Here is a 26,059-nt window from a genome sequence, read left to right as displayed (position 1 = left end):
AGTCTTCTTGATTGTTTGGAATTGCTCTGAAGCTCTAAGCTATGTTACACATACCTTACATACTGTACACTTGGCCAAAGTGAGCTGAATTACAGTGTTTGGCTGAGGGGAAAATAAATCCAGCAAACTAGTTTTGAGAAGTATAATACTGGTTATTCAGGGCTGACCAGCCTTTCTACTTCCAGAGAATACCTTTGCATTGCTTTTTCGGAATGCTTCTCAGTCTCTTTATTGCTTTAAAACATTGGAAACTACAGTGGTGTAAGGAAGCATTTTTAGCTTACTGAGACTATACCAGTTTCTAGTCTGATGTTAGAAAAGTGATGTAAGAGTTATTTAGGGATGTAGCCCTGAATTTCTTACTGAATTGAGAATGACCTGATTTACAGAAATAAATGATTTATTATGCATGGCTTAAATACTTGTGGCTGCAGTACTAAGTATATATCAATAATATTGTTACAAATACTTACTGTCCCTAGAAATAGTTCAGGTGAGTAAAGGAAATGAGGACTTTAAGGGCCATAGTTCTGTTTAATCTGTCTAGGTAGGTAGTAGGACTGCTTTGAGAATTCTGCAATCTGGAATAATTTTCAATTTTTTTCCTTGGGGCTTAACATTTGCAAACTTAAGCATGTGTTTTGGTGTCACCCTGAATTGCTACTTACCCAATTTAAGATGCTCAAGTAAATTATCTTCTCTGGTATATTATTAATCTACACACTGAACACACCTTGCAGTTTGTGTTGACAGCTTCTGTATTGTTTTTTAGTGTTATATAGCCCACACTTTCATACTTTTAACTTTTGAAAGTGGCTTGCTGAATCAATTTTCTAATTGCTATAAAAACCTAAGACTTTTCTGATCTACAAATGTTCTGTATATAGGTAACCTAAAAAGAAAGCCCTTAACAATCACAATTTAGAAGTATATCCCCTAGTACAGTAATATCAGTTTCTAGGTGGAAACCATTGTGAAACACTTGAATTCTCTTTGTTCTAAAACAGAGGGGTTAAAAGATAATGGATCAGTGCAAAAAAATCTGATTTTAAATAATAGCAAACATTCTATGTTTCAATAGACTGCCAACTTTGTTCAGTTTATTGGGTTGCAGGCATAAGAGTACTGTGTATTTTGGAGTAGCTGAGAAATTTTCTCCTGGGGAACTGATTTTGTTAAAAAACGCTGATGTGATTCAGTTGAAATGCTCTGTGGGAATCCTGGCAAAACTCTTGATGGAATTGATAAACCCTCCTTGTGCCTTGGTGCTGTGCTGGAGCTGCTGGCTCCTGGCAGGCACTTGGGGGCTGCACCATGTGGGGCTCCTGCCCCCCGCTGCCCTCCCAGCCTGGGGCCACACACCCTCCCCCTGCCTGGGGGTTAGAGAGAAGCTGTTCCAAAACTCCTGCTTTGGAATCAGCAGGAGTCTGTTAGTCAGCAAAAAATAACTGGTGTTGGTTTTTGTTTTTCTAAAGACTGAGTTGGTCTCCAAATCATTCTGTTGGAACCAGCTTTTTCTTTATACTTTGCCATAATTCAGGGGTGAAAAGAAGATGGGGGCAAGAAGAGGTTTCAGAAAGAGTGCTTTGCAGGGTGAAATTTCTGTTTTGCAGCAGGCACTAGGTGGGACTGACGGAGGGGGCTGAAGGGCTACATGCACAGATGGTGATAGACCGTGCTGTACCAGTCTGACAAAATGATTAATCAATACTACAAGGACTTATTCTAGCACTAAGTTCTTTTAATTTGGCCTTATGTTTCTCTGTTCGGGAGTTCTGTAAGAGAATGTTCTAAATGTGATGCTGATTCAGGATCATGATGGTTTATGAAAGTAACAAAAACAGTTCTTTGGGTTTTAGCTGGGTCTTGAAGCAAATGGCAGTAAAGAGAACAAATGTTCTACCCATGTTTTCTAATTGTAAGTTTCATAAATATTACTTGGATTTTAATGAAGGGGACTTGGGATAATAATACTGAGGAATACCAAATGATTAGTGAGCAGGATGTTTAATGTACATTTTTCATAGTCCCATTGCACTTTTGCTGCTGTAGATAACCTTAATTCTGATACTTCCCAAATTTTGAGAGTTTGTATTTTCAACTTTATTGTAACCTCTTGAAAGAAGCTCTGTAACTTCATAAGTCTTGTTTTTGACAAAATTTAAAGGGAAAAAAAAAAATTAGACCAGTGTAATTACTTAATAGCATTGGAACTTTGATGTTCCTGATGCATTTCTTTGCTTCATGAGTTACTGGAGGATGTTGTCATCATTTATAGAGGATCAGTGCTGGAGGAAGAAAATGTTTTCCAGTATTCACAAGACTGCTTATCTCTTCTTTAATGTTAGTCATTTTCCTACTGCTTCATTTTTCCTCCTTTTCCTGTTCCACTCCCTGACACAGGTCAAAATTCTACTAACCTGGTTTCTTTTAATACTTTGTTGGAGTTTTCTGCCTAAGCTAGAACTTCCTACTCTGTGCTGGGTTCTATTGCTGCTATTAGGCACTTCCTTCTCCCTGATGGTCCTTGTCCAAAACAAAGCCACCTTTTCTCCCAATCACAGCTTGAAATCTTCCTGTTCAGGACTTACTTCCAGTACTTCCCCAGGTGTTGGCAAACAGTTCTCTGCAAGGTGGTTCATCACATCTTTTTTCCCTGCCCTTATCCTCAGCTCTTCAGTCTGTCCTCCCTCTGTCTTGCTTGTTTGATTCTCACCAACCTGCTGATCACAGTTCTCATGTGTATACTCTCCCATGCTTTCCCTGCATGTTCATTTCTTGAAGTTTGTCCTGACCTTCTCCTCCCATTTCTCTTTCATGCCCAATCTCTTTCCTGACTCTTTTCATTCCCTTTTTTGCCCCCATCATCTGTCTGCCACCTTTGCAGTATTTCAGTTTCTTCTGCCACTGTGGATATCAGTGGTGAAGTGACTGAGGTTGCTGGAAAGGCAGACCTGAATTGTCTGTGGGGACACAACCTCAATCCTGCAGGAGCTATACTTAGAGGAAAAATAGCCTTGAGTTGAAGAACTCTTGCTTCCTCCATCAAAATGGCTCATGATTGGATCTAATGTGTGTGGGAGGTTGGAGCAACCTGAAATCCTCAGACTTTAGTCTGATTCTCAAAAGTATTTACTCTCTATTTGTAAATATATATGTTGGAGGCAAGGAGAAGGACACTGAGGGGACAGACAGGTTCTCTTAGGGATCTTTGGCAGAATGATGATGGCACAAAATCATAGGGACAATTAAAGAGTTATTTTCTTAATAAGATATTATGATTAGCATAGCACAGAATTTATTATTAGGATGGCACATGAGTTCTTCAAGCAGAATCAATGTTGTGCAATTTATAAGTAACATAATACAAAACTTATAATACAACTTCACTTAAAATTTCTGATCACCTTTGCAGGTCAAGACAAATATTTAATACATGTTTTTCTGTATCAATACAACAATCATAATTTAGACTCAACATTTGTATGAAAAAACATGAGTCACACCCTCCATCCATGGAGAAAGGAGAGGAGTTCCTTTCTAAGGGGTTACTTAGAGTAATAAAAGGATGCATTAAAAAAGAATACAATGTATAAACAAAAGTCACCTAAGGCTGAATATCAAGATTGTAAAGTAGTGTGCTGTAGGATTTTTTTTCAAGGAATTCAGAAAAATAATCTTTTTTAAAATGTTTGTGTTGACCAGATGAAATGCACAAATATCCTGTAAAGAGGCCCTCTCATGTGGGAGGAAGATGGTGAAGCAAAATATTCCTTTAATTTGTGTCTTCTGAAAGTGTATATGTTTGAATTCCAGAAATGCAGTATGTAGTGTAACCTCAAGTGGTGTTCACAAAGCTACTTGAAAAAGGCTCTACTTTATTCTGTCATGCTTAAATAGGACATAGAGCCCCTAAATACCCATGGAAATTTAAATGCAGGGAACAAAAACTAGGCTCCCATCCAAAGCCAGTTGAAGCTGATTAAAAGACTGCTTTTGGCTATTGAGTGCACTGGCTTAAGCCACTTGCAAGCTAGATTTGTGTTTCAGGTGTTCAGACAGACTTGGCATGTTTGTTAAGTTTGTATGTTTTTCTTCTGATTTGTGTTTGAGATACTGTCCATGATTATAGGAGATATCCCAGTGTGTACAGTGCCTGAAGCCCTACATGTTTTCACTACTGAGTTCTAAAAACAGTACATAATATTCAATACTTGAACTACCCTTAATCACCAGGTCATGTATTTTTCTTTTTTATGGCTTGACACTATATACTGTTAAATCACAGGTATACCTAGAGATGATCTACTTACTTATATAAAATATACCTACAATTAGAATAGAAGTGAGGAAAATACCTTTACATAGTATGCAGTTCTTGATTTGGCTAGTTTTAATGTGCTTCTCCATTCTTCCCATCCTGTTAGTTATCTAAACTTTTCAAGCCAGGAAACAGAAGACAGCAATATATTTTCATAGAAGATGTATCTGTAGAGTTACAAATATAGGTTAAAGTGAGAGGTGATGGTCTGCCTGACTCAGATGACTGTTTTGTTTCACTTGTTTGCATGCTTATCTTCTGTTTTAGAAATAGAAAATAAAATATTTACATTTTATTGCAATGTTTTTTTGAGTGCTGTCCAAGTTAGTTCCTTCACTTAATTTCACTTGGCATGTTTCCCCACTTATGTTCAGGCCAGCCTGTAAAATAAAGCTGTGTGTAGTTATTGGCTATCTGTGTGCTGTGTTTCCAATTTCTTCCAGTTAAGAAAGTTGGAAATTCACTTTTGGAGTTGAGTGAAGATTCTGTTCCAAATGCTAATAGATGTGTAGAGCTTGTTGACTCTTCTAGCTGAGCCTTTCTCCTCATATACTATTCAGCAATAAAATTTTTCTCAGTACAAAAAGGGTTTTGGAAAACTCTGACCTACAATTCTGTAAAGCATCCTGAAGAGTGAGTTTTAGCACTTGAGGGTCAAAATGTTTGTGTCAGTTTTAGGGGATAAATTGGAAATTGTTTTAACTAATTTATTTTGTATTTGACCTCTAGGTTCCAGCAAGATGTGGAGTGACAGTCCGAGACAGCCTAAAAAAAGCGCTGATGATGAGAGGTCTTATTCCAGAATGTTGTGCTGTTTACAGAATACAAGATAGGTATGGTTTGTGTGGGATGCTTTTTTGCTCTTAGAATCAATTATTGGAGCTACCCAGGATGGCCATTTCTATTCAGAAGCTGTTTAGCAAGTTCAGAATTTTATGATACTTTGCACTAAACGATTTGCACATTGCAGACAGGTTGAAAAGAATGGCTAACTCCTAGGAAAAGGCTCAGGCATAATATTGAGTAATATGAGATTATGGCAAAACACTCATAAATCAAATTCATGCTAACCAAACAAGTAATAAATAGGTTGTGTTAACTTCTTGGTTATATTTCATTTGGCTATAATGCATTCTTAACTAGAGACAGAGTTCTCTTGGTAGGAAAAAAAGAGTTTTCAGTCCTGAGAATTTTTATATTATCTTCATGTACACAGTTAGCCATCTCTGTGGAACTCTTACACTACAGTTACCTTCACAAGCACTTTATTTCATCAAAAAGCCATCTGCCACGTAGGAAACAAGGAATTGGCCACTACTGGAGCTGGTTGAAAAAGTGTATTTCCTTCCTGCAGTTTGGCCAGGGAAGGTGTACTTTGTTTGCTATGTACTGAGCCTAAGGTCTTGTTCTAAAGTTTCTTGCAATTAGGCTGGGTAGCAGCCCCCCCACAGTGTAACTTTTTAGCTGATCTTACAACTTTGGCAAGAGATATGCAAGGGCTTGTGTGCTGATGCTAATGAGAGGCTTATTTGCACTTCAGAGAGAAGAAGCCAATTGGCTGGGATACAGACATTTCCTGGCTCACGGGAGAGGAGTTACATGTGGAAGTTTTGGAGAATGTGCCACTCACGACACACAATTTCGTATGTAATGGGTTTTGTGAGATGCTGAGTGGGGTTGCATCAATATATTCATACTTTCAAATTCAAATTACCAACTTGAAATATTTTGCATCTGTGGGATGTGGTGGGAGTTGTAAAATAAGTTTTTAATCACAGTAGCTTAAGTGAATTAGATAGAATTGTATTGGAAATAAGTGATGCTAGAGTACTTGATCGCCCTTAAAACTTTCACGTTTTGTTGGAATACACCCTCTAAAATCTATAAATGTAAGGGGTTTATATCAGTACTGCATTGCAGAGCTGTAATAATCTACTATTTTTGTATTGCTGTATCTATAAAATGTATTCTGGGCCTCCCTGCTGGCTCTGCAGCAGCAATTAACTAATGAACTAACTATTCCCAGAGCAGTGCTGACATCATCAGTGATGCAGTGCACAAATATGTTTTGACCTGATAAAGCACTAAGTAAATGGAAGCTGCTAAACAATCTGTCTAAATGTTTCCAGCTACATACAAAATCCTGGGAATAGTGTTTGTCACACTGGGGAAGAAGGACCTTCTATTTCAGTTTAAAACATAGCAAATTCTATCTGCAAGCTGTTTCAACCTATTTAGCTCAAGCAGGCTGTTTGGGTTATGGCTAGTTAGGTGAACTCTAGTAGGCTTAACATTTTTTTATATGTCACTGAAATTCTGATTATTACATGTAATAATAGAACTAAGAATGTGTTTTTATACTAGGTATTGCTAAATTTGAAAATTAACTAAATCATTCCCCTTTTATAATCTGGGGAGAAATCATGATCACCCTTCTGAATGTTTCTGAGTTTCAGTAGTCAAAATTGCAACTATATGTGTGACCATACATTGAAGCCATATATATGCATGCCTGTGTATTTCTAGTCCTGTGAGTATTAGATAGAAATGTTCTTTGGCTTCTGGAAAAGTTAGAATATGAAATAATATTTCAGTAACTTTTGGTTTTATAGGTTGTATCCAAATAAATTCTCAATGTTTGTGTCTAACATGATAATAGTGAAGTTTTGCTTCAGGTTCTTTGCTCTTATTCTTACTGCTAGGGAAATGAAGCATTAGTTCCAAGAAACAGTTGAAAGAATGTTGTAATGCATGAAAACTGTTTCAAAAAGGAGCTGCTCTTTAGTGTAAATCTGTTTGATATGTAAAATTGTAGCTCCACCATCACAAAAGAGACTTAAGTACACTTGAGGGAGGTAAAAGCAAATAGCCTATCTGGCTTACAGAAGGACTGTAGGTAATTGTGACTGTGTTTGACAATGTAGGTACGAAAAACGTTCTTCACGTTAGCGTTCTGCGATTTCTGTCGGAAGCTGCTTTTCCAGGGATTTCGCTGCCAGACCTGTGGCTACAAATTTCACCAGCGCTGTAGTACAGAAGTGCCATTGATGTGCGTTAATTATGACCAGCTTGAGTAAGTAATCACAATTGATTTTCAAGTTGAGCCTTTTAACAAGTGTACAGCTGTCAGTGATTCCTTGTGTTAAATCTGTAATTGAGGAAGTCAGAGGAGGTGTCTGAAAAAAAAAAATAGGGGTTCAACTGTTCTTGTGAGACTGCTTAATTCATACTCTTTCTGTGCTAGCTCAGACTACCAGTTCATATTTCTTTGCTGGTCTATGAAGTGCTTTTTTTGAAGCATGAATAGGGTTGCTGAGCACTTGACTGTATCAGACAGACTACTCATTGTTATTAATCAAAACTAGTTCTGTATTGTGCGGTGGCTAGGGCAGTGTTTAAAATTTAGCTGTGGGTTTATTCTCTTCAACCTGAAAAAAATTTAAGAGATACTAGTTGATTATAGTGAAATTGCAGTTCGTTTTACAATAATTGAAAATAAATCCAGTAGCAAGATTAATGCTTAGGTAAGAAACATAAAAGAGAATGACCCAAACAGTCCAGTGTTCTTGGATTGAGTTACTGAACTATTTGTGTCAGTCTTTGATGTAGATTTAGGATCTGGTGTAAACTGGGTCTGTTCTATTTGATTAGTTTCAGCAGAGGCTATTAAGACTTTTAAATAGATTTTTGTATAAGGAGTAATTTAAAATGCTATTTTTCTCACGAAGAATGAATTTAATTTAAGTTTATTTTAGTATTTGTAACTTTCCATTGGCATCTCTGGTGTTTGTGCTCAGGGTATAAGTTTATGTGCTGATAGATATAAGTTGTGCATTCTTGAAGAACTAGATGTTTACAATTCCATGTAAAAGATCAAAAAATGAATTTCCACAGAGTTTATATTTAAGGCATGATCTTTTGATCCTCTGTGAAGTAAATAATACTTTTAATTTAAATAATTAAAGTAAATAATACTTTTAATATCTTGCTGATTTAATGTGCGTGATCTTTGTTTTTAAATTTAGAATTTAATGGGATTTTGGGGGTTGGGATCTTTTTTGTAGTTTTTGAGTATGTCATTGTGAAACTTCTGGGTTTTGCACAAGTTAGGCTGTTTTTGTTTTGTTCTTGCCTCACAGTTTGCTGTTTGTCTCCAAGTTCTTTGAACATCACCCCATACCACCAGAGGAGGCCTCCTTAGGAGAGACCACCCCAGCATCTGGATCATACCCCTCAGTGCCCCCCTCAGATTCTGTTGGGTATGAACTTATTCCTGCTGTTTAATAACATAACTTTTCAGTACTGTGCTAAGAAACACTCAAAGTATTGCTTTGCAGCTCTGCATTGTTGTAATCTGGCTTCTCAGGCAAATATATCGACCTATGCTTAAATTAAAAGAAGAGAATGTTTTCATTCACACAAATTCTCTAAATTAGTAATGAGCCTAGGTTTAATGTGTGTGTAACTGTCTGTAGAGTTGGGGTATTACCTGTTAAACTGATTTCCTCTACTTAATAGCTTAGACCTGGTCTAAACTGGAAAGATTTTATACTTAAAATTGATATAAACCAAAATTATATCCTCACAAATTCTTTTAGTTTTCATTAAATTATAATTTATATGCTTTCAAGTGAGATGTGTCAGCTTGAGAATAAACCACATTACTACAAGGCTGATGAGAACAGGTGCCAGTTCCAGGTTCATAATACTGTTTTAGTAGATTTTCCACATACACTGCTTTAGTATCCTCCAGACCAACTGTCTTCTTCCTGTTCTTGTTGGGGTATGCCAGTAGCATCTGTTGCTGCAGCTCCAGGTTTTGTAAAAGTAGACCTCTAAAACTCACCATTTCCAACAAACATTCTGGACCCTTTCTGCATTAAGAGATAAGAGACCATATTTAAATTATGTTCCCAGTAGCAAAGAGATCAATGACACCATCCACCATTAGGTAGTTGAACAAATGTCCAGGGAAGAGTAATTCGGGGATCTATGTCACACTCAAGAAATCTGGTGCATATTTATTAAGAACACCAAATACAGAAACCTTCAGAAAACCATTCCCAGGACATGTGTGCTGTGTGGAGTTAAGCTGAATGTGGCAGAGAGGCTCTCTTGGATTAGTGAAAATTGTGCCTCAACTAAAGCAGAAACACACTGGAAGCTATGCAGGCACATCTGGACTCTTAACTAGAAGATAAATTCTCTGGACAGCCAAGACTGTTTTATGGAAGACCAAATAAAATGCCTCCCAGGAAAACAGACTGTCCTGCAGAGGGAACCTCACTTGGTAAGTACAACGATTTTGCTCTTACTTGTTCTATTTTGTGCAGATTCAAGTGAATTCAAAAGTACTTCTTCCAAGATAGTGAATGTTTCCTTTAGATCCCATGGATATTAGTAGAGCACCTTGTGGGCAAGGCTGCTTGTCAAGTATTTGTCATGCTAGAGCCGAAATTGTAACTGGGCTAGAGCATTGATTCATGAAGAAACTTGCTCATACCAATTGTGTTAAACTCTAGTGTATGTCAAAAGCACTATATAGACCTAATCTTAATATTCTAAATTGTCCTACCTTTCAATTGCCTTTGCCTCACTTTGGTCCATTCTCACCAGCAACTTCAGGCAGTCTTTGTTTTGTGAAGTGAAAACAGAAAGAAAAAACTTGAGACCAAAGCTGGCTAATGCCTTGAGATCTTAAACTTCACATACATAAAAATGCTAACATTTAAATACACTTACTAATTGCTGTTTAGGAACTTTTCTCAAGCAATTGCAGAGGATATAAAAGGTTTCTAGCTTTCTCCATTCTGTTTTTTTACTTTGTTGTACACTTTATTGATTAAAAAAAAAGCAGACATCATGCCTGCAAAATTCTGTTAATTTTGAAAATGGTTTATAATTATCAGCTGGTGTTCATATGTAATATCCATGTTAATCATACAGTGTTCCCCTAGCATCTGTGTATGTAGTGCTTCCTTTCCAGAAGTAGCTCCAATTTTACTGGATGAGCATTCAGCACTGTCCATACCTTTTTTTAATTATCTTTCATGCTTTTCTTTAATCATACTTCTCTGCTTTTTAAGAACATAGTTGTGGAAATATTAATCTAGTTGAATTTTAAAAGCTAGCCTTTTCTATAAAAACATGTACTCACCTGTGTTTTTATTAAAGAAGACTGTTACAATATGGGACAGCAGCTCAACTGGAATTAAAAAATAGGTTGACATTTGAGCTTAGATTGTCTGGGAGGAGAATATGGGATTGAAATTTGAGAGCTGAACAGTGGGATGGAAAATATGAGGAACTAGCACTTTAATAACACTCCCTAGATTAATAATTGTTCCTTTGATTCTCTGTTCTAGCATCTTGCATGGAACAGCTCACGGAGGAAGGGATATTACTGATTGTTTGGTAAACCTGAGGAAAGAGAAGGCAAACATCCTTCTTCATCTCTAGCCTTGTGAAGGGATCCCAGTGGCAGGCAAAGTGCCCAGAAGAAGGAAGTTTGTGTTGCAAGACAAGTTCAAGAGCGAAAGTGTGCAATGGGAGCAAATGGAAAAATTTGGAAGAGAAAGGGACATAAAGGAAAAGACCATTGGACATGATGCAAAAGCTGCTAAACATGCTGGAGAACTGTTTCACTTTGCTTGTGTGTAACATCCTAAAGCAATCCAGGCCTGTAGCTTTTCATTCTTCCAGCTGTGAGCCACAAGCAGTCCCTTCAGGTTTTCCACCCCAAGATGTGGGAGCACATATGATTCTGTTTCACATTTCTGAACCCTTTATAAAATGTGTCTGGCCTCCCATGTTAGTTTTTGTGTCCCATTTTAGTTATTTCCATTTGCACTATCCTATTGTGCCAAAACAACCATTTTAGTTATGATTTGCAGTTAACTGGAAAGAAAAGCATAGGTCTCCCTGCTAAGAGCCATTTGTAATAAAATTGAAGTAAGGAAACTGTATATCAAGACATTGTATTTGTTTCGTTCATTGCACTGTCATGAAGTTTCTCCTCCATCTGAGATATACAAGCACAGAATTTCCATGAACCCAGTTCCCTCAGTTACAGATACATGAAAAAGAGAAATAAGCAAGTTGGCAACATCTTGGCTCTTTGAAAAACAACATTGCCCAATATGCTTCGTCTTCTAAGTTGGAGGAAGAAAAGGGGAATGTCTGGTGCACTGTCCTTGGAAGCTTGCCAGTCCTTGCCTTTGAGCAGGCTCCAGCTTGTGATTAAACACCTCTGCTTTCCTTTCTGTCTTCCAAATGTTCACTAATCATTCTGCTTCAGCCCAACATACTTGAATGTCTAGAAAAGCTTCTGAAAAGCCACAGGAGCCAAGATACAGTCTTAAAATACTACATTTTATGCTACAATGCCATTTAGACCCTGTGATGTGTGAGTGAGCAAAAGCTTTGTGTTTTAGTGCATAAAACAGTGAACTTTTCGCCTAAAAGTTCTGGTACTAAGCCTTTTCCAGGTTTCTCCATGAAAATATTCCCAGTATTCCTACAATATACAAGTTGAGTTGATATGCATTCTTGCTTTGCAGAAAAGGTTTGGTATCAGAATCTTTAAATCAGAATCAGGAAACTCTCAGTCCATACAGCAGGTGAGGGAAACCTTTTGCTGTCCAAAACTTTATTTGCAAAAACCTGCTAGTGAACTGGACCTGGTTTGGAGGTCTAACAGTGACAGTGTGGTTGTCTTGATAACCTCTGGTATGTGAAGCTGTCAGGAATTTTAGGCTCATCAGCTTTGATCTGGGCCAAAAGGCCATTATAAATGAGTGCACATCATTGTGGTACTCCTGGCAGTTGTTTTTCACCTACACTAATTTGTGTAGGGTAATGACTTACAGATCTGTCCCATGATGCTTCTAGGCTGACTTCCTAGAGAGTGCTGCAAGAAAGATATTTAGCTTGTAGTTACAAATTGGTATTGCTGTCTTTTTCTACAAATTGGCATTTAATTTGGGATTGTTGAGTATTTCCAGGCTGCAGGGATGAGGAAAGAAATTAAAAAGTTAAATTTTCTGGCAATGATTAAATAATTAAATAGTCAAATCAGAACCTGTTTGGCCTCCACAATTTAAATTTACCTGCTTGCTACTATCACTGAAATACCGTTGTGTCCCAGATCCTTAGCAGTCCTGAGAAACTGCTTGGAACTGGAAAAGCAATGTGTTCTTTATTAAGAACAGTAACAACAACCAAATCCTGGTGTTAACACTCTGATATAAACAAAAACAGTCAAAAAAAAAGCCTTGATACACATTTTAGCTTGCAGTAGGTTTGGATATGAGTGTGCAGCCTTACAGGTAATAGTGTGTGCAGCACTGAGCCCAGTGGCTAAACTGAGATGGACTTGTTCAGGGTGTAAGGAGGAGAAAGAATCTCAGTCCAGGAGAGACGCTGTCATTTTAAAAAGGAACAGGTGCACACCTTATAATTGAGGCTAGGTGAATGTGAATTTTCAGTTCAAGTGTTTGCTCAAGTACAGCAAAACAGAAATACAGTCAACAAAAACTTGAAGCCTAAGTACACCTATCATAAGAACAATTTCAAGAAAAATCTTTCCTGCGTAGACCAGCTCTTAAACACTTATGAGGCATCCATTGGTGAGTAAAGGACATTAAGGAAAATCTATATTAAAATTTTATTTTGCATTTGTAAAGTCAACATAGTTATATCATTGCAAATTCTAAAATCCAATAGACATACTGTATATGATTTTATAAAATTGTTTGTTTGTATATAGCATAACATGGGCAGACTAGTTTCTGAGTTACTTTACTCTTTCTTGTGGACCCAGTTTCGTGGGATAGTTAATCTATGGACACATGGGTACTTGCTATGCTTGGTAAAGGGTATAAGTTATTCTTATCAGTTATTCTTGTTTCCTGATAAAAACATCTTTCTGTTTTGTCTGATAAAAAGGGAGGGAAAAATGTACTAATCCCAAACATATGGTCTAAGGTAAAATCATGTTCTGTCATACTGCCAGGAAAGGTTGTAACATACTGGATTGAGATTTGACAACATCAGCTTGTTGCCTCAGAAGCCGAGAATAATTTGTTAAAAGAGTGCCCACATCTCAGAGGCTGGGAGAAAGTTATTTATCTGCTTCCTTGTAGAAGGTCTCCTTTATCAAGGTGACTGTAAACTGTTCACAAAGGCCACAGGAGCAGCAGAAACTCAGATCCTGATATTCAAACTGCATGTTCCTTTAAGCCTTAGCCTGTTATTTTTTGGGGAGTGAGGATTGGTTTTTTGCTTTAAGTTTCTTAGGTGTATTTGGGGTTTTTGGGGGACTTTTTGTTTGGTTGCTATTTGGGACTTTTTTTTGTCTTGTAGCGTGTTTTGTCATCACTATGCTTCCATAACCTAAGAATTAAGAACAGTTTTGGAACTGGCCTGGAATAGACCATGTCACCCTTTTCCAAATGATGATATCTGGCCCTTTTAGCTCCAGTGTCACAACACCTCCTCTTGAGTAATTTCAGTGTAGGAATACTGTAGGAACAGCCTTTTGGTAGCTCAGAGGATCACCGTGTTCTTTGTGGTTACATGATTTTGATAGAATAAGATCTTGATGCTGATCAAGATCTAGCTTTTGCCACACACAGACGGAAGCTGGTGGTAATATTTTTCTGAGCTTGTGATCTCAGTAGACTAGCAAGCAAACCCCTTGTCTCTTTTACTTCACTAGTTACCTTTTTTGAGGAAAAATTCCATTTATCAGAAATAACCTACGTTTTTCAAAGTGTCTCAAGGACACCCATTAATAACTGCTTATGAGATCCCCATCTCTGGATTCTTTGTTGTCTAAAGCCCAGAGATCCTTCATGTAATAGCTTAAGAGACAAAAAAAAAAAAAAAAAAAAAAGATAATTCTTTATCAGCCTGCAATTATTTTCTAAAGATCTGGACTTCCCTCAATAAGAATTTAGTGAGAAGAAAAAGCTGTTCAAGTTTTTTTCAAACATGGTATGGTGTAGCATGCTGTGTTAGCAACATGATGGACATGATGACCTGTGACCAGAAATACAGAAGTAGCAGATGACCATTTATGACTCAAAGGAGGATGTAATTGAAACAATATTGCCTCAATCTGGTTTTCTTTTCCTTGGCTTACTCATGATCACAATATCTGATTGCTTCTGTTTTTGTCATGTGGCAGAGCTCAGATGGTGTGTCAGTCAGTCCTGGTGCAGTGTTCTGATGGGTTTTGTGATATACATCCCTTAATTTCCTTATTACCTGAGAACTCCCAGGAAGTTTAAGCAGGAGTTAGCTATCCCAACAATGACAGTACTGGCCTGGTTTAGACACTTGTTAGAGTTTTCTTCTTATACTTTTTTTGTGCAGCATTTGACACGCTTGCCTTAACATGAGAATGGAGTGCCTGTAAGTGTCAGTCAAATCCTGCAGTGGGATGTGTGCAGTGTCCCATCTCCTGCTGTGTATTCTAGTCACATGATTTACTTACAAACACATTCAGGAGTTCAAAACTTCATCTGCAATATTTTACCTGAAGGTACTCGCACAGCAGTGAATGAAAACTTCAGCTTACATGTATGTACAACAACTGCATTAAGAAAAAATAATTCTGAAATAATAAACAACTTCTGAAATGCTGGGGTTTTCAAGGTCCTTTCTCAGAGATTTGACTATTGGTAGTTTTAGTTCATTGCTTGCCAGTATCTTCCCAATATCTATACTGTCATGTGACAGTAGGTAACTGCTTTTTGCAGGGTATAAACCCCATGCCTCTTCTATCCTGCCCCACTTCCATAACATATTCAGGTATTTATTTGGAAGACTTACTAGACTGTTATTTGAATTAATTCACAAGCACCGTTTTACCATTTTCAGTTGTGAGATTATTGGCCAGGAAGGAAAAGATGACAGGTACTTAGGATACAGATAACACTGATTTCTGGGATCAATGCCAAACTGGATAAATTTTTCAATGAAAGGTAGGATAGTAGGTTATAAACCAGACCTGTTTCTGAAAAAATGCCGAGATGTCTATCACTGGCTGGGGGACTATGTACAAATCATGAACAGGATGAGACTGCTGAGGTATGCATCTCGAGCTGTTTATATTTTAGCATCAGTCTCATTAACATGGTTATGACAATGGGAAGACGCCAGCAGTTCACATCCTAGGCAGCAGACTGAGAACTTAATGTTACAACTTAGTTTAAAAGCTTTTTGACCAATCACACAAAGCAAAAGCATATTGACAATAGTTCTATCTAACCACTATAAGCACGTGTACCTTCGGTTAAAACAGTGCTTGCTTATTTCAAATACAATACTTGCTTGTAAGCCTTAAGATACAATGCACAGAGCTCCATTATTAAGTTTAGAACTTCCTACTATCTCACCAGAGATACTTTTCTGCAACTTAGGCAGTTATTCTACCCAAGCGTTAATGCACAGACCATTGTTCTATTTGTCCTTTCTTTCTACTTCTTGTGTAATTTTTCTGCTGACAAATCTTATAGCTACTGCTTAGCTCTAATCGCCATCCTGCTGTCTCTGAGGCCTGCCTTTTGCAATGTGCCCAAAACCCTCTGATTTTAAGGAATACCACAGATGTCCTGTTGAAAATGTTAGTTTCCCCAAAAGTTTTTGAAGAGGCCAAGTAGCACTGCTTACAGGAGGTGGCATCAGGACATATTGCTGCTATATGCTGCTGTCTGTTTTGCTTCTCCCTGTGGGCATTGCCTTTGTTGGCTTGATAATTAATCCATGAGTCATGGAATGGCTGGAGGACTCCCCTCCTCTTTTAGAACATAGAAAAATAAAACAACTCTTAAAAACCTTGTTGTCAGATACCGTGTCTATTTTGCCATGAAGTTTTCTCTGACAAAGATGGCAGGAGTTTTCATTAGCCTTTTGCCTTACATCCATTAGATTGAATCATTATGCTTAACAGTGACTGACCTTGACTAGGGTAAGAGATAATTGCCAGTTCATTGCACTTCAACAAAATTAATGGATAACCAAAGAAGTGACTTTCTGCCTTTTTACGAACAAAAAACTCAAGTGTTCAGTTGTTTTATCTTTTGAATATTCAATTCATTATACCATAATTAAAGGCTTTATCTACATTTATGACTGTCAGTTTTTGCATTTCTTCAGGAAGCTTGTTTGTGTGTTCTGAACACTTACCTTTTCAGTCAAACCTATTGCATTGTAGCACTGTAAATAACATTTGAAATGTTGTGCTATTCAAAATTGTTTCTTAAAGGTTGAGGTTAAAGGGTGATATGTTTATTTTTAGTATCAATGATACATTGGCCATGTTATTTTTTAGTATCAGTAATACATCATTATTGAGTTGAATGACCAGAAGTAATTTTTACTCTTTCTTTGCTGAAAAATAATCCCATTCATACATTTTGTTTTATGACATTTTCTGACTGTAACGTTAATATGAGATGTTAAGCATTTTTAGTTCTCAATTGGTAACCATTAAAATGAGTGTATTGCATTTACTCAGAGGTGAGGAAACTGCAGAGTATCTTGCTATCAGCAATGCATGTTGGTCATCACGAGTTTTTCAGGTCAGGATTTATTATTAGTAGTTTGACATAGTATGGTAGAGTTTTCTTTGTTTTAATTTGGAACACTTCACAGCCATGTGGTCAGGTAGTTGATGCAACAGAGAGTTGTTGCAATTGATCATAGGGAAGTAGAGATGGTAAATTATAAATTGCTTTAATTCAGGGCTTTAGATCAGTTTTTTTGTTATGTATTATTATAATTGAAAAGGACTTACCACACCCACTATGCAGTGTTTGAAGCCATTTGTAGACCTAAATCCTCTTTTTCCTTGACTTTGTTTCTCAGACCACCAATTCTCCCTAGTCCTTCTCCTTCAAAATCCATTCCAATCCCACAGCCCCTCCGACCAGCAGATGAAGACCATCGGAATCAATTTGGGCAACGCGACCGATCCTCTTCAGCTCCCAACGTCCACATCAATACAATCGAGCCAGTCAATATTGATGTAAGTACTGGTAGCCATCAGATCAGGAACAGTAGATGTGATGTGTTCCTTGTGAATATCAGTGTGTTGAATTCATTGTGTACACAATGTACACTGTTTCTATGATGATCCTCTGTGGTCAGCCAGAATCTTCAAAGATCATTAATTTTTCATTTTTTTATAGTTTATTTTATACTGTTGAGAGGTGTAAGAGCACAAATAATCCCTTCTCTGAAAGCAGAACTGCTTTTTGACAGTTCTGTCCTTTTCATTCTCAAACATTCTACCCCAAACAACTGGTTTTTTTTTCCCTGCCATTAATCCCAAGGCTTATGCTGTTAGCTGTAGCCAGTAGCCACTCTTGCAAACCATTCTGTGTTAAACACATTGTTACGCAAGATAGACTTTTTAGTATTTGTATTCCATGTAATAATTTTGGCATTGAAGGGAAACTAAATAATTAAACTAAACTGAGTTCACATATTCTGATAGTTCCCTAAGAGTTTTAAGAGCCCAGTTTATGTTGTTCTGAGAATTCCTTTGGAGTGTTCAGAAACTGCTGCATTAAGGTTTTTTCCACAGTTTTGAAATCTCTTGATGGTGAAATGTAACTAATAATAATGGTTGGTATTAGCATAAAGACAGGACCTTTCAAGATGTTACCTTTTGCTAGCTTTGCTAACATGCGCAGTTTGTATTTTATCCTTAAACCTGTTCTCTAGAAATCAGTCATTTGTTGGGTGAGAAGTCTTGAAATCTGCCTGGACACTGAGGCACAAAATCAGTTTTGCATGTGAGCTGAGGGAAAGGCGAAATGTTAATTTTAGTGTGGCTATGTAGGCATTTGCATGTGGTATATGGCAGTGGTGCAGCTGAGGCATAGCCAGGGCTTTTGGCAAAGCACAGGTGGTTAAGGGAACAAATATAATTATGGAACAAGAAGGGAATAAACATAATAGTGTAATCCAAAAAAGGCTTTTTTATAAAAATGGACATACAGAAGCAATCTACTAGAATTTTCTCCTTCTGTTTATAGAATCCTTAGTGTAGTTTGCTTTTAGTCTGGGCATGTTGCAAAAGATAGTTTCAGCTCACAGAGGATTGCAAGTGAAGAAAGTGAAGTTAGTCATTTCTGAGAAGAACAGTGTGCCTGGCTATGCAAATCAGGTGTGTTGTTACAAGAAAAATCAAAGCAGGATTCATTGAACTGATGTACTTCAGTACAGAAAATTGGTGTCCAAGGTTCTGATATGACAACTCAAACCATTTCTGCTACTGTAACAGGAACATTTTACTCAATATTTCTTTCTATGCTTTGATCAGATATGTTTTTAAGTCAATATTTTCTTGTCAGCATCTCTTTTGGGTGGTGTACATTTCACTTTACTGCAGAGAGATGCTGTTTTAAAGCAACTTAATTTTGAGTAGTAGTTCTTTGAGTCATTGCTATTAGTAAGTCAGGGTAGGAAACCACTTTTATTTCATGGGCAACATATGACACTATGAATTCACAAACCTATCAGTCTCATTTGATGCTAGAATGTAAGTGTTAATACCTAAATTAAATACAGCTTTTTAACTTTTTATAGGACTTGATTAGAGACCAGAGTTTACGAGGAGAGGGAGGTAAGTAGCATTTAAACTAACTACTGTGTTACTTTTAATTACATAACTATTTTGTCCCTTCCAATTACCCTACTTCGTTCTACAAAACACAGCCACAATTCAAGATATGACTAGAACAAAAAAGTGAATTTACATTTGCTTGTCCATGAACTTAGTATTTGTTTCACAAAGATTTGAGTCATTTGCTGGTCATTCTGGGAGTGGGGGAGACAGAAGGAGAAAAAGTTTTGAAGTTGTATCTAGTTTTTTTAGTTTTAAAATTACTTTTTTACTTCTCTCACCCATACACACACACTTACTCACTCACATGGCTGCACACAGGTACACTACAACTTGCCAAAGATTTTCATGCCTGTTGTTACCTTTTGACACGTGGAAACAACAGGGGTTTTCAATGAAAACCATCGTGATAGATGTGCCTTCCATAGGAACTGCTGCATCCTAAAGCAGCTTGAAATACTCCGGTTCTTCTCCCCCTCTACCCCTGCTGAAGTTGCTGCTTTGCTGTACTGCATGCCTGTGCTACTCTTGGAAGCAATTATTAGGATCTTACACTAAAGCCAGGTCTTTTTATGTTTCCTTCAGTAACTCACTGCCCTAATTCACAATTAAGTCAGAACTAGTGCCAGAAGGTTTATTTTTCTTCACGTGTTGTGCACGGGCCTCTTAAGTCGCTTCTCCCATTGGTTGTCAAGGTCCTGAAGAGGGCTTCTTATGTGCTGTATTTATTCCCATGAATATAAGAATAAAGCAGAAATATTGAAAATAGAAGAATACTAAGTAGGGCAGGCATATGACAGTTTTTCCAACTCCAAATCAGTAACACAGTTATCTCCTACTGATTATAACTTGCTTCAGCCATAAGTGTGGGTCTGAATTACCATAGTGCACCTTTTCTTAGGCTCAAAGGTTTTGTACTCTGGACTTTCACTCCCTTTGTTTCTCCCATGCAAATCTGGTATTTGGTAGGATGTGTTATGTTTCATGGAGCTGTCTTTAATAATGCCAGAAATAGGCACTTTAAATAAAGAAATATCCTTTAACCCTGCAAGCTACTAATTGCAAATTGCCATTTAAGCTATTTTTTGTATGTGTTGATAGGTGTGGCTCTCCAGAGTTTTGCCCATTTTGTCCAACATTTAAATGTTGTGCGATCATGTTGGTTTTAACTTTTGATCATAAACTGTCTGCTTGGCATCTGAAAACAATTGGCTATTTCCAGTCCTGAAATGGTGTTCTTGGAAATTTACTTTTTTTCCTTCAAAGTACAGAAGAAATCTATGATTAGGAGTCAAAGCATCCTAGTTATTTCCCATGACTTCTTTCATTTCTTCTATGTGTCTGTCTTTCTGTCTCTGCCTGCCCGTCTCTTTCTCTCTAACAGCCCCTTTGAACCAGCTGATGCGCTGTCTTCGGAAATACCAATCCCGGACTCCCAGTCCCCTCCTTCATTCTGTCCCCAGTGAAATAGTGTTTGATTTTGAGCCTGGCCCAGTGTTCAGAGGTAGTTGGGCTCTTCTTTCTTGTTTTCACCCAAACAAAATAAGTAAAACCACAGATGCTGTTTGTGCCTCACCCTCACACCGTGTGTATGTAAGTGTGTGAGTTTATCAAAACACCTCTGTTTTTTGCTTGGCCTGGCTGGAATGCTTTGAATGTGCTTTTCACACATACTCACTTTCACCTTTACCTGCTTGAAAATTATTATAAATGAAGTCTGACTTAAATCTTTAAAAGCAAGGAATTTCATAGTTGAGGTTTTTCCTTAACATGGACCTTAACACAAACTTTCTAAACAAAGGACATTGGATTGCATTGCAGTGATTTTAAATATAAAATTATGTCCTTAACTTAGAATTTCCTTGACTGTTCAGTTTAAGTCAGTTCAGTGCTATAATGGTCTTCTATATTTAATATTGTTTTGAAAAGATGTAGGAAATCAAACGTGAATTACAAACATTTCCATTGATATCTTCTTAGGTCTCAGCCTTGTCAAGTGATGTGTCATGTCAGCTTTCAACAAATACTTAATTTTGACAAGTGTGCTAGTGACACCACATCGGGGCTCTAGATGGTTTTAGTAGTTTTTATTTAGTTAGTAAATTTGACTGAAACAGTATTTCTGTCCCATACTTTATAAAATAAGACACTTAGATTTGCATGTCATTGGCCATGGGGGTAATTCAGGCCTTGAGCTGTCAATGGATCTGTTGTATTGCACAAAATCCCAAAAAAACTCTGTGGGATTTCGTATGCTGGAGAAACCAACTATTGAGTAATAGCATGAAATATTCATATTTGTATCCCTACATAATATGTGTAGAAATGGTTAGTTCAGTGCATGTAGTGTGGTTTTCAAATGCTACCATCTTGGCTGTTTCAAAGACTCTTGTTTCAGAATATATCAAGAGCAGTTCACCTTTTGAACTTGTCAAGATCTTCCAGAAGTCTTTGTAAGAAGACAGGTGTTCCCAACAAGCAAACTGGCTGCAAAATGAAATATGTTACTTACTGCTTCAGAGGCCAAGCTATTGACTTAAATCCAGCGTTATCTGAAGTATTTTACTCTAATAACTTGAAAACAGGCCATCTGGTATTATTATGAACAGATTAACTACAGTATTCTGCCATGTGCTAGAGCATGAAACTACAGTGAAATGCCATGTGCATTTTTGGTGAAGGGTGAATATTGTGCTAGTGTTCCCATATTGCAGTATTAAAATTTAAATAGTAGATTTTAGTTACCTCAAAGAAAATGCATCCTAGATCTTTGCCATTGCAGAGGAAATCTGTAGCCCAGTAAACCTTTGGAAAATTGCTCATGTTCTTGGAACATCATACATTTAATTCCATGTATGTTTGATTTCAGATGAATCATATAATAAATAAATCTTACGTGGTGGCTGTAACATGAACACAAGCCCATCCTTCAAGTCACTGGCTTCCAGCTGCTTATAAATGTAGTTAGGATGCCCAATATACATCATTATTGTTGCTTTGTTATGTGGGACAGTTTACAGATGCTGTGTCCCATTTTGTATTTGTTGGTATGTAGTTTTGTGTGTCCACTTCTAAGTGTATAGATTTTAGCATAGTGAGTCCAGTGATGTATACATATAGTCTGATAAATTAGCATGCACTGAATGACTGAACTTAAGCAGCAGTTTAAAGTCACTAAGTCCATTTTTGAACTCTAGTTGCCATTAGGAGATACTTTTTGCTTAAGAGAGGAGTTTCGAAGAGAACATGAGGAGTATTGTCTTCCACCACTTCCCAGAGCACTGATGTGAGAGAATGCAGTAGAATGTTAGAGGTCTTGTTCAATGACATAACATTGTTTAGCAAAGCAGCATGAATTTAATTAACAGTTGACCCTATTTTATGTCCTTTGCATTGGAAGGGTCAGCATAACCTTGTTAGGAATAATTGTGATGTATTTTAAAAAGCGGTGTCTAGGTGAAGTGCTCTATTTGAAAAGGGCCACTGGGGCTCTGAAACAGCTCTCTTAGTAACATTTTCCTGCATAGATTTGTTTAGATAACCTACAGGCTACAGTCATAGTGTTCTTTTTGTGTTTCCTAGAATATGCTTCAAATAGCTAACTTAAGTATTTATTCTTTTTTAATCCTTTCTGAACTCTAATATTAGTTTTAAAATACTAGTTCTCTGCTAACAGCTTTAAAACAGCCAAATTATTTTCAGGTGGCACTTGGAGACTCAACAGAAAGCATTTCAATTATATGCATTTAGTATATTTTGATTCCAAAGTACAATAGTTCAGCTATTTGTTTGATTCCTAAAAGCTTAGCTACAAGAAATATAACAGGTAGATGCTGTGAAATAAAATACTATTGTTCTTCTTGAAGAAATTGATGGAATTTTAAAAATGCATTTTAAAGTATTTTTTGTTAGTTAAAAAGACATTGTCCTTTGTTAATTAATGAACAAGAGACTGGAAACTATCTATACAGGGATGTTCTCTATAGATTTGTCTCTTCCTGAAATCTGAGACATGAGCACTAATCTAATATTAGGACAATATTCCTGTATATGTTTGTTCTCTCTTAACATTCACATTGATGTTTAGCGATACTGCATCTTAAACACAATTCTTGCAGCTAATATCAATGCATACTTGTAATGTGGATTCTTAAAGATAAAACTATCCTATTTCTGAAATTTAGGCTCAGCTTCAGGCTTGTCTGCAACACCTCCTGCTTCTTTGCCCGGGTCACTAACCAATGTGAAAGCATTACAGAAATCACCAGGACCCCAACGGGAAAGGAAATCATCCTCATCCTCAGAAGACAGAAATCGAATGGTAAGGGAAAGATCAACTGTTTTCTTTTGTAGAAATAATAGACAACCATATTCCTCTTTCATCCAAGTTTTATTAATTATTTTGAAGATTAATATGACAGTGATCAAGGAAACCAATAAATAATAGAGTGGGATAACCCACTTTAAACCCATAAATAATTGTGGGACTGATATATAAAGAATTTAAATAATTGACTAAACTCACTTTTACTGGTGTGCCTCCTATTGTAATGCCACTTTCCCTTCATATAACAGCTTAACTTCTCCCACCATGATTCATAAACTTTGAAAGTAACAAATCTATATAACAAATTTTCATGTAATGATACATGAAAACATAAAACCATACACTTAAAAAACCCCAAACCTTTGTTTAGTATTACAATTAACAATTTAAAATCAAATACTACTTGCTTTTTGGTTAGCATTTATTAATATTTTCTGGTTTTAACACTGCCAGAAAGCTGTTGCAAATGTTTCATGCCAGATAATAATTTGGCATACCTGTGTCCTAAGGTTTTGTGTAGGGCTAACTTTAGCCCTACACAATGTTGGCCTGTCAAAAGACATCTGAAAATTATAATCTTTTTAGGACATTAATGATGGGAAATGCTGATGAGAAATTTTTTATAAAGGAGCTGTTTTCAGACACACTAACGCACTTGTTTTCTTCCTTTTTATTGTTTTTGCACATATATAAAGAAAACTCTTGGTCGACGGGATTCAAGCGATGATTGGGAGATACCAGATGGACAGATCACAGTTGGACAAAGGATAGGCTCTGGATCATTTGGAACAGTCTACAAAGGAAAGTGGCATGGTATGTGGCCATGATGGCAAACAGCTGTTCTTGAGGAGGTCTGAGTGCCTGCCAGGGCACACCCAGCTGGACAGCAGCTTCCCAGAAACAAGCCTGGGATTCTGGTGGGCACCAGGCTGAGCCAGCAGTGTGTCTGTGCCACAGAGAGGGAGGATGGGCTCCAGGGCTGCACTAGGCATTGCCAGCAGGTTAAGGGAGGCAATCCTTCCCCTCAGCACTGGTGATGCAAAATCTGGAATGCTGGGCCCAGTTCTGGGCTCCTCAGAACAATAGAGATGTGACATAATGTGGAGAGCGCAATGAAGTGCAGTAAATATGATTTTTAAATTAATAAGTAGTGTGCTAAATAACTAGTGTAAGAACTTCATATTGCTTAGAAACTCAACTCTTGCATGTTCTTCTGAACTGAGAAATTATTAGAATAAAGATGAAACATTAGAAAGGCAGAAGTATGCATCTTGATGAATGAGCATTTCAGATGTGTATTTTCAATAGTCTTGGCCTGGCTTTGATTTCTCAGAGTAAAGTAAGAACAGAATTTCTACATTTTACTGAACATTGGCTTACTTTAAAATTGTAGTGATTTATTTCATGTAAGATAAAAAAACAGTGTATCCCAAAATTTCTGATGCTCTCTATAGCATTTTCTCAAGAGAGGAATAAGTATCAATGGCACTAACTAAAACTTGCTGTTTTACAGGTGATGTGGCAGTGAAAATGTTGAATGTTACAGCACCCACACCTCAACAGTTACAGGCTTTCAAAAATGAAGTAGGAGTGCTCAGGTAAGAATATTTTTAATGGCATGAAATAATGTGTGTAGATTTGTACTTCATTAATTAAACTGAATTTTTAGATCTCCATTGGAACATATTGGTCTCACTTCTACATGATGATACTTCAGGCAGAAAAAATAGCCTTTTAAAAATATTTCGTTGTACCCACTGTGTTTGTCTGCATACCTATGTTGTCAATACATATATGTCCAAACACTCAGAACTAGTTTTTGCTAATGTATTACCCCCAGGGCACAGTCAAGCCTAAGTATGAACTGCAGGCCTTTCTTTCCTCTCATTCACATTTTGAAATTGAAGGAGAACATGGTTGGTGGTTGGTTTTTCAGCTACAGTCCTGCCCATATTATCTGTAGTTTAATAGCTTTTGTTCAGTAACATTAATTTCTCTGAGGTTTTTTTTTTTGTATAGTTGTTATGAAGTCACTTCATTATTTCCTTTTCTCATGTCTACTGTTTCCACAATCTCCAAGGAGGTATTTGGTTTGGGTTCAGCTCTTAAAAGAAGATCCATCAGCATAATATAATAGAATATATATTGTGAAGAAACATTACATCAAAGTACAGTCTGGAGCCATGTTAATTGTGTTTTAAAAAACTAAAATAGCAAGAAGGTTTTTGTCCCTGGAAACCTGATGGCTTGAGCTGGGCACCTATGCTGCAGAAACATCCCAAATAATCTACATGGTAAAAGGGAATGGTCAGCCTTTTACCCTAGGAAAATATTGCTTCCAAAAACTCTTTAAGTTCATAGCTGTGGAAGCAGAGACTTTCTTGGGTGTGCTGCTTTGGGTATCTCTTCTCTGTCTTTACAGACTGGTGAGAGAACTGAATGAAATCAAACATCTTACTCCAGCTTTCTGCTGGTAGTCCATTGGATGGAGCCAAGCCTGTTTGTTTCTCAGCATACATAGTCACTTGTTCTACCCTTTGACACAGACAAGGCAGATTTTCCTACAGTTGTACTTTCTCCATTATGATTCATCTTTACTTAGCTTTGTGGTAGAATTTGCAACCAACTGCTTACTTCTTCAGCAGTTACTCTCAGCATCACTTGACAAATTCTTGAACCTGAAAAAGGCCCAGTCACATAGCATAGAACTGTCCTAGTCCACACTGCTGCAAGGACAAAGGGATCACACACTGGGATCCCATGGCAATTTTTT

At 37.1% G+C, this 26,059-nt stretch overlaps 1 protein-coding gene across 3 annotated transcripts in view; it reads left to right on the top strand.

Annotated features, from left to right (window-relative positions):
* Nucleotides 1-26,059, top strand: part of BRAF (B-Raf proto-oncogene, serine/threonine kinase) — an 83,828-nt gene that overhangs the window by 36,512 nt on the left and 21,257 nt on the right. For 2 of the 3 annotated variants that reach the window (XM_085568200.1, XM_021551949.4), the window contains exons 4-12: nucleotides 5,051-5,154; nucleotides 5,862-5,964; nucleotides 7,246-7,394; nucleotides 8,461-8,580; nucleotides 17,195-17,354; nucleotides 18,923-18,959; nucleotides 23,144-23,280; nucleotides 23,982-24,099; nucleotides 24,800-24,884. In XM_085568200.1, coding sequence (XP_085424326.1) covers nucleotides 5,051-5,154; nucleotides 5,862-5,964; nucleotides 7,246-7,394; nucleotides 8,461-8,580; nucleotides 17,195-17,354; nucleotides 18,923-18,959; nucleotides 23,144-23,280; nucleotides 23,982-24,099; nucleotides 24,800-24,884 — 1,013 coding nt within the window. Of the gene's footprint in view, nucleotides 1-5,050; nucleotides 5,155-5,861; nucleotides 5,965-7,245; nucleotides 7,395-8,460; nucleotides 8,581-17,194; nucleotides 17,355-18,922; nucleotides 18,960-20,343; nucleotides 20,464-23,143; nucleotides 23,281-23,981; nucleotides 24,100-24,799; nucleotides 24,885-26,059 lie in introns of all 3 variants that reach the window. The other variant, XM_031507954.3, reaches the window with a different exon arrangement.

The sequence above is a fragment of the Lonchura striata genome, chromosome 1A (genome assembly GCF_050655825.1).
Source record: "Lonchura striata isolate lonStrDom1 chromosome 1A, ASM5065582v1, whole genome shotgun sequence".
Lineage (NCBI taxonomy): Eukaryota > Metazoa > Chordata > Aves > Passeriformes > Estrildidae > Lonchura > Lonchura striata.
This window is presented reverse-complemented; position numbering and strand designations above follow the sequence as displayed.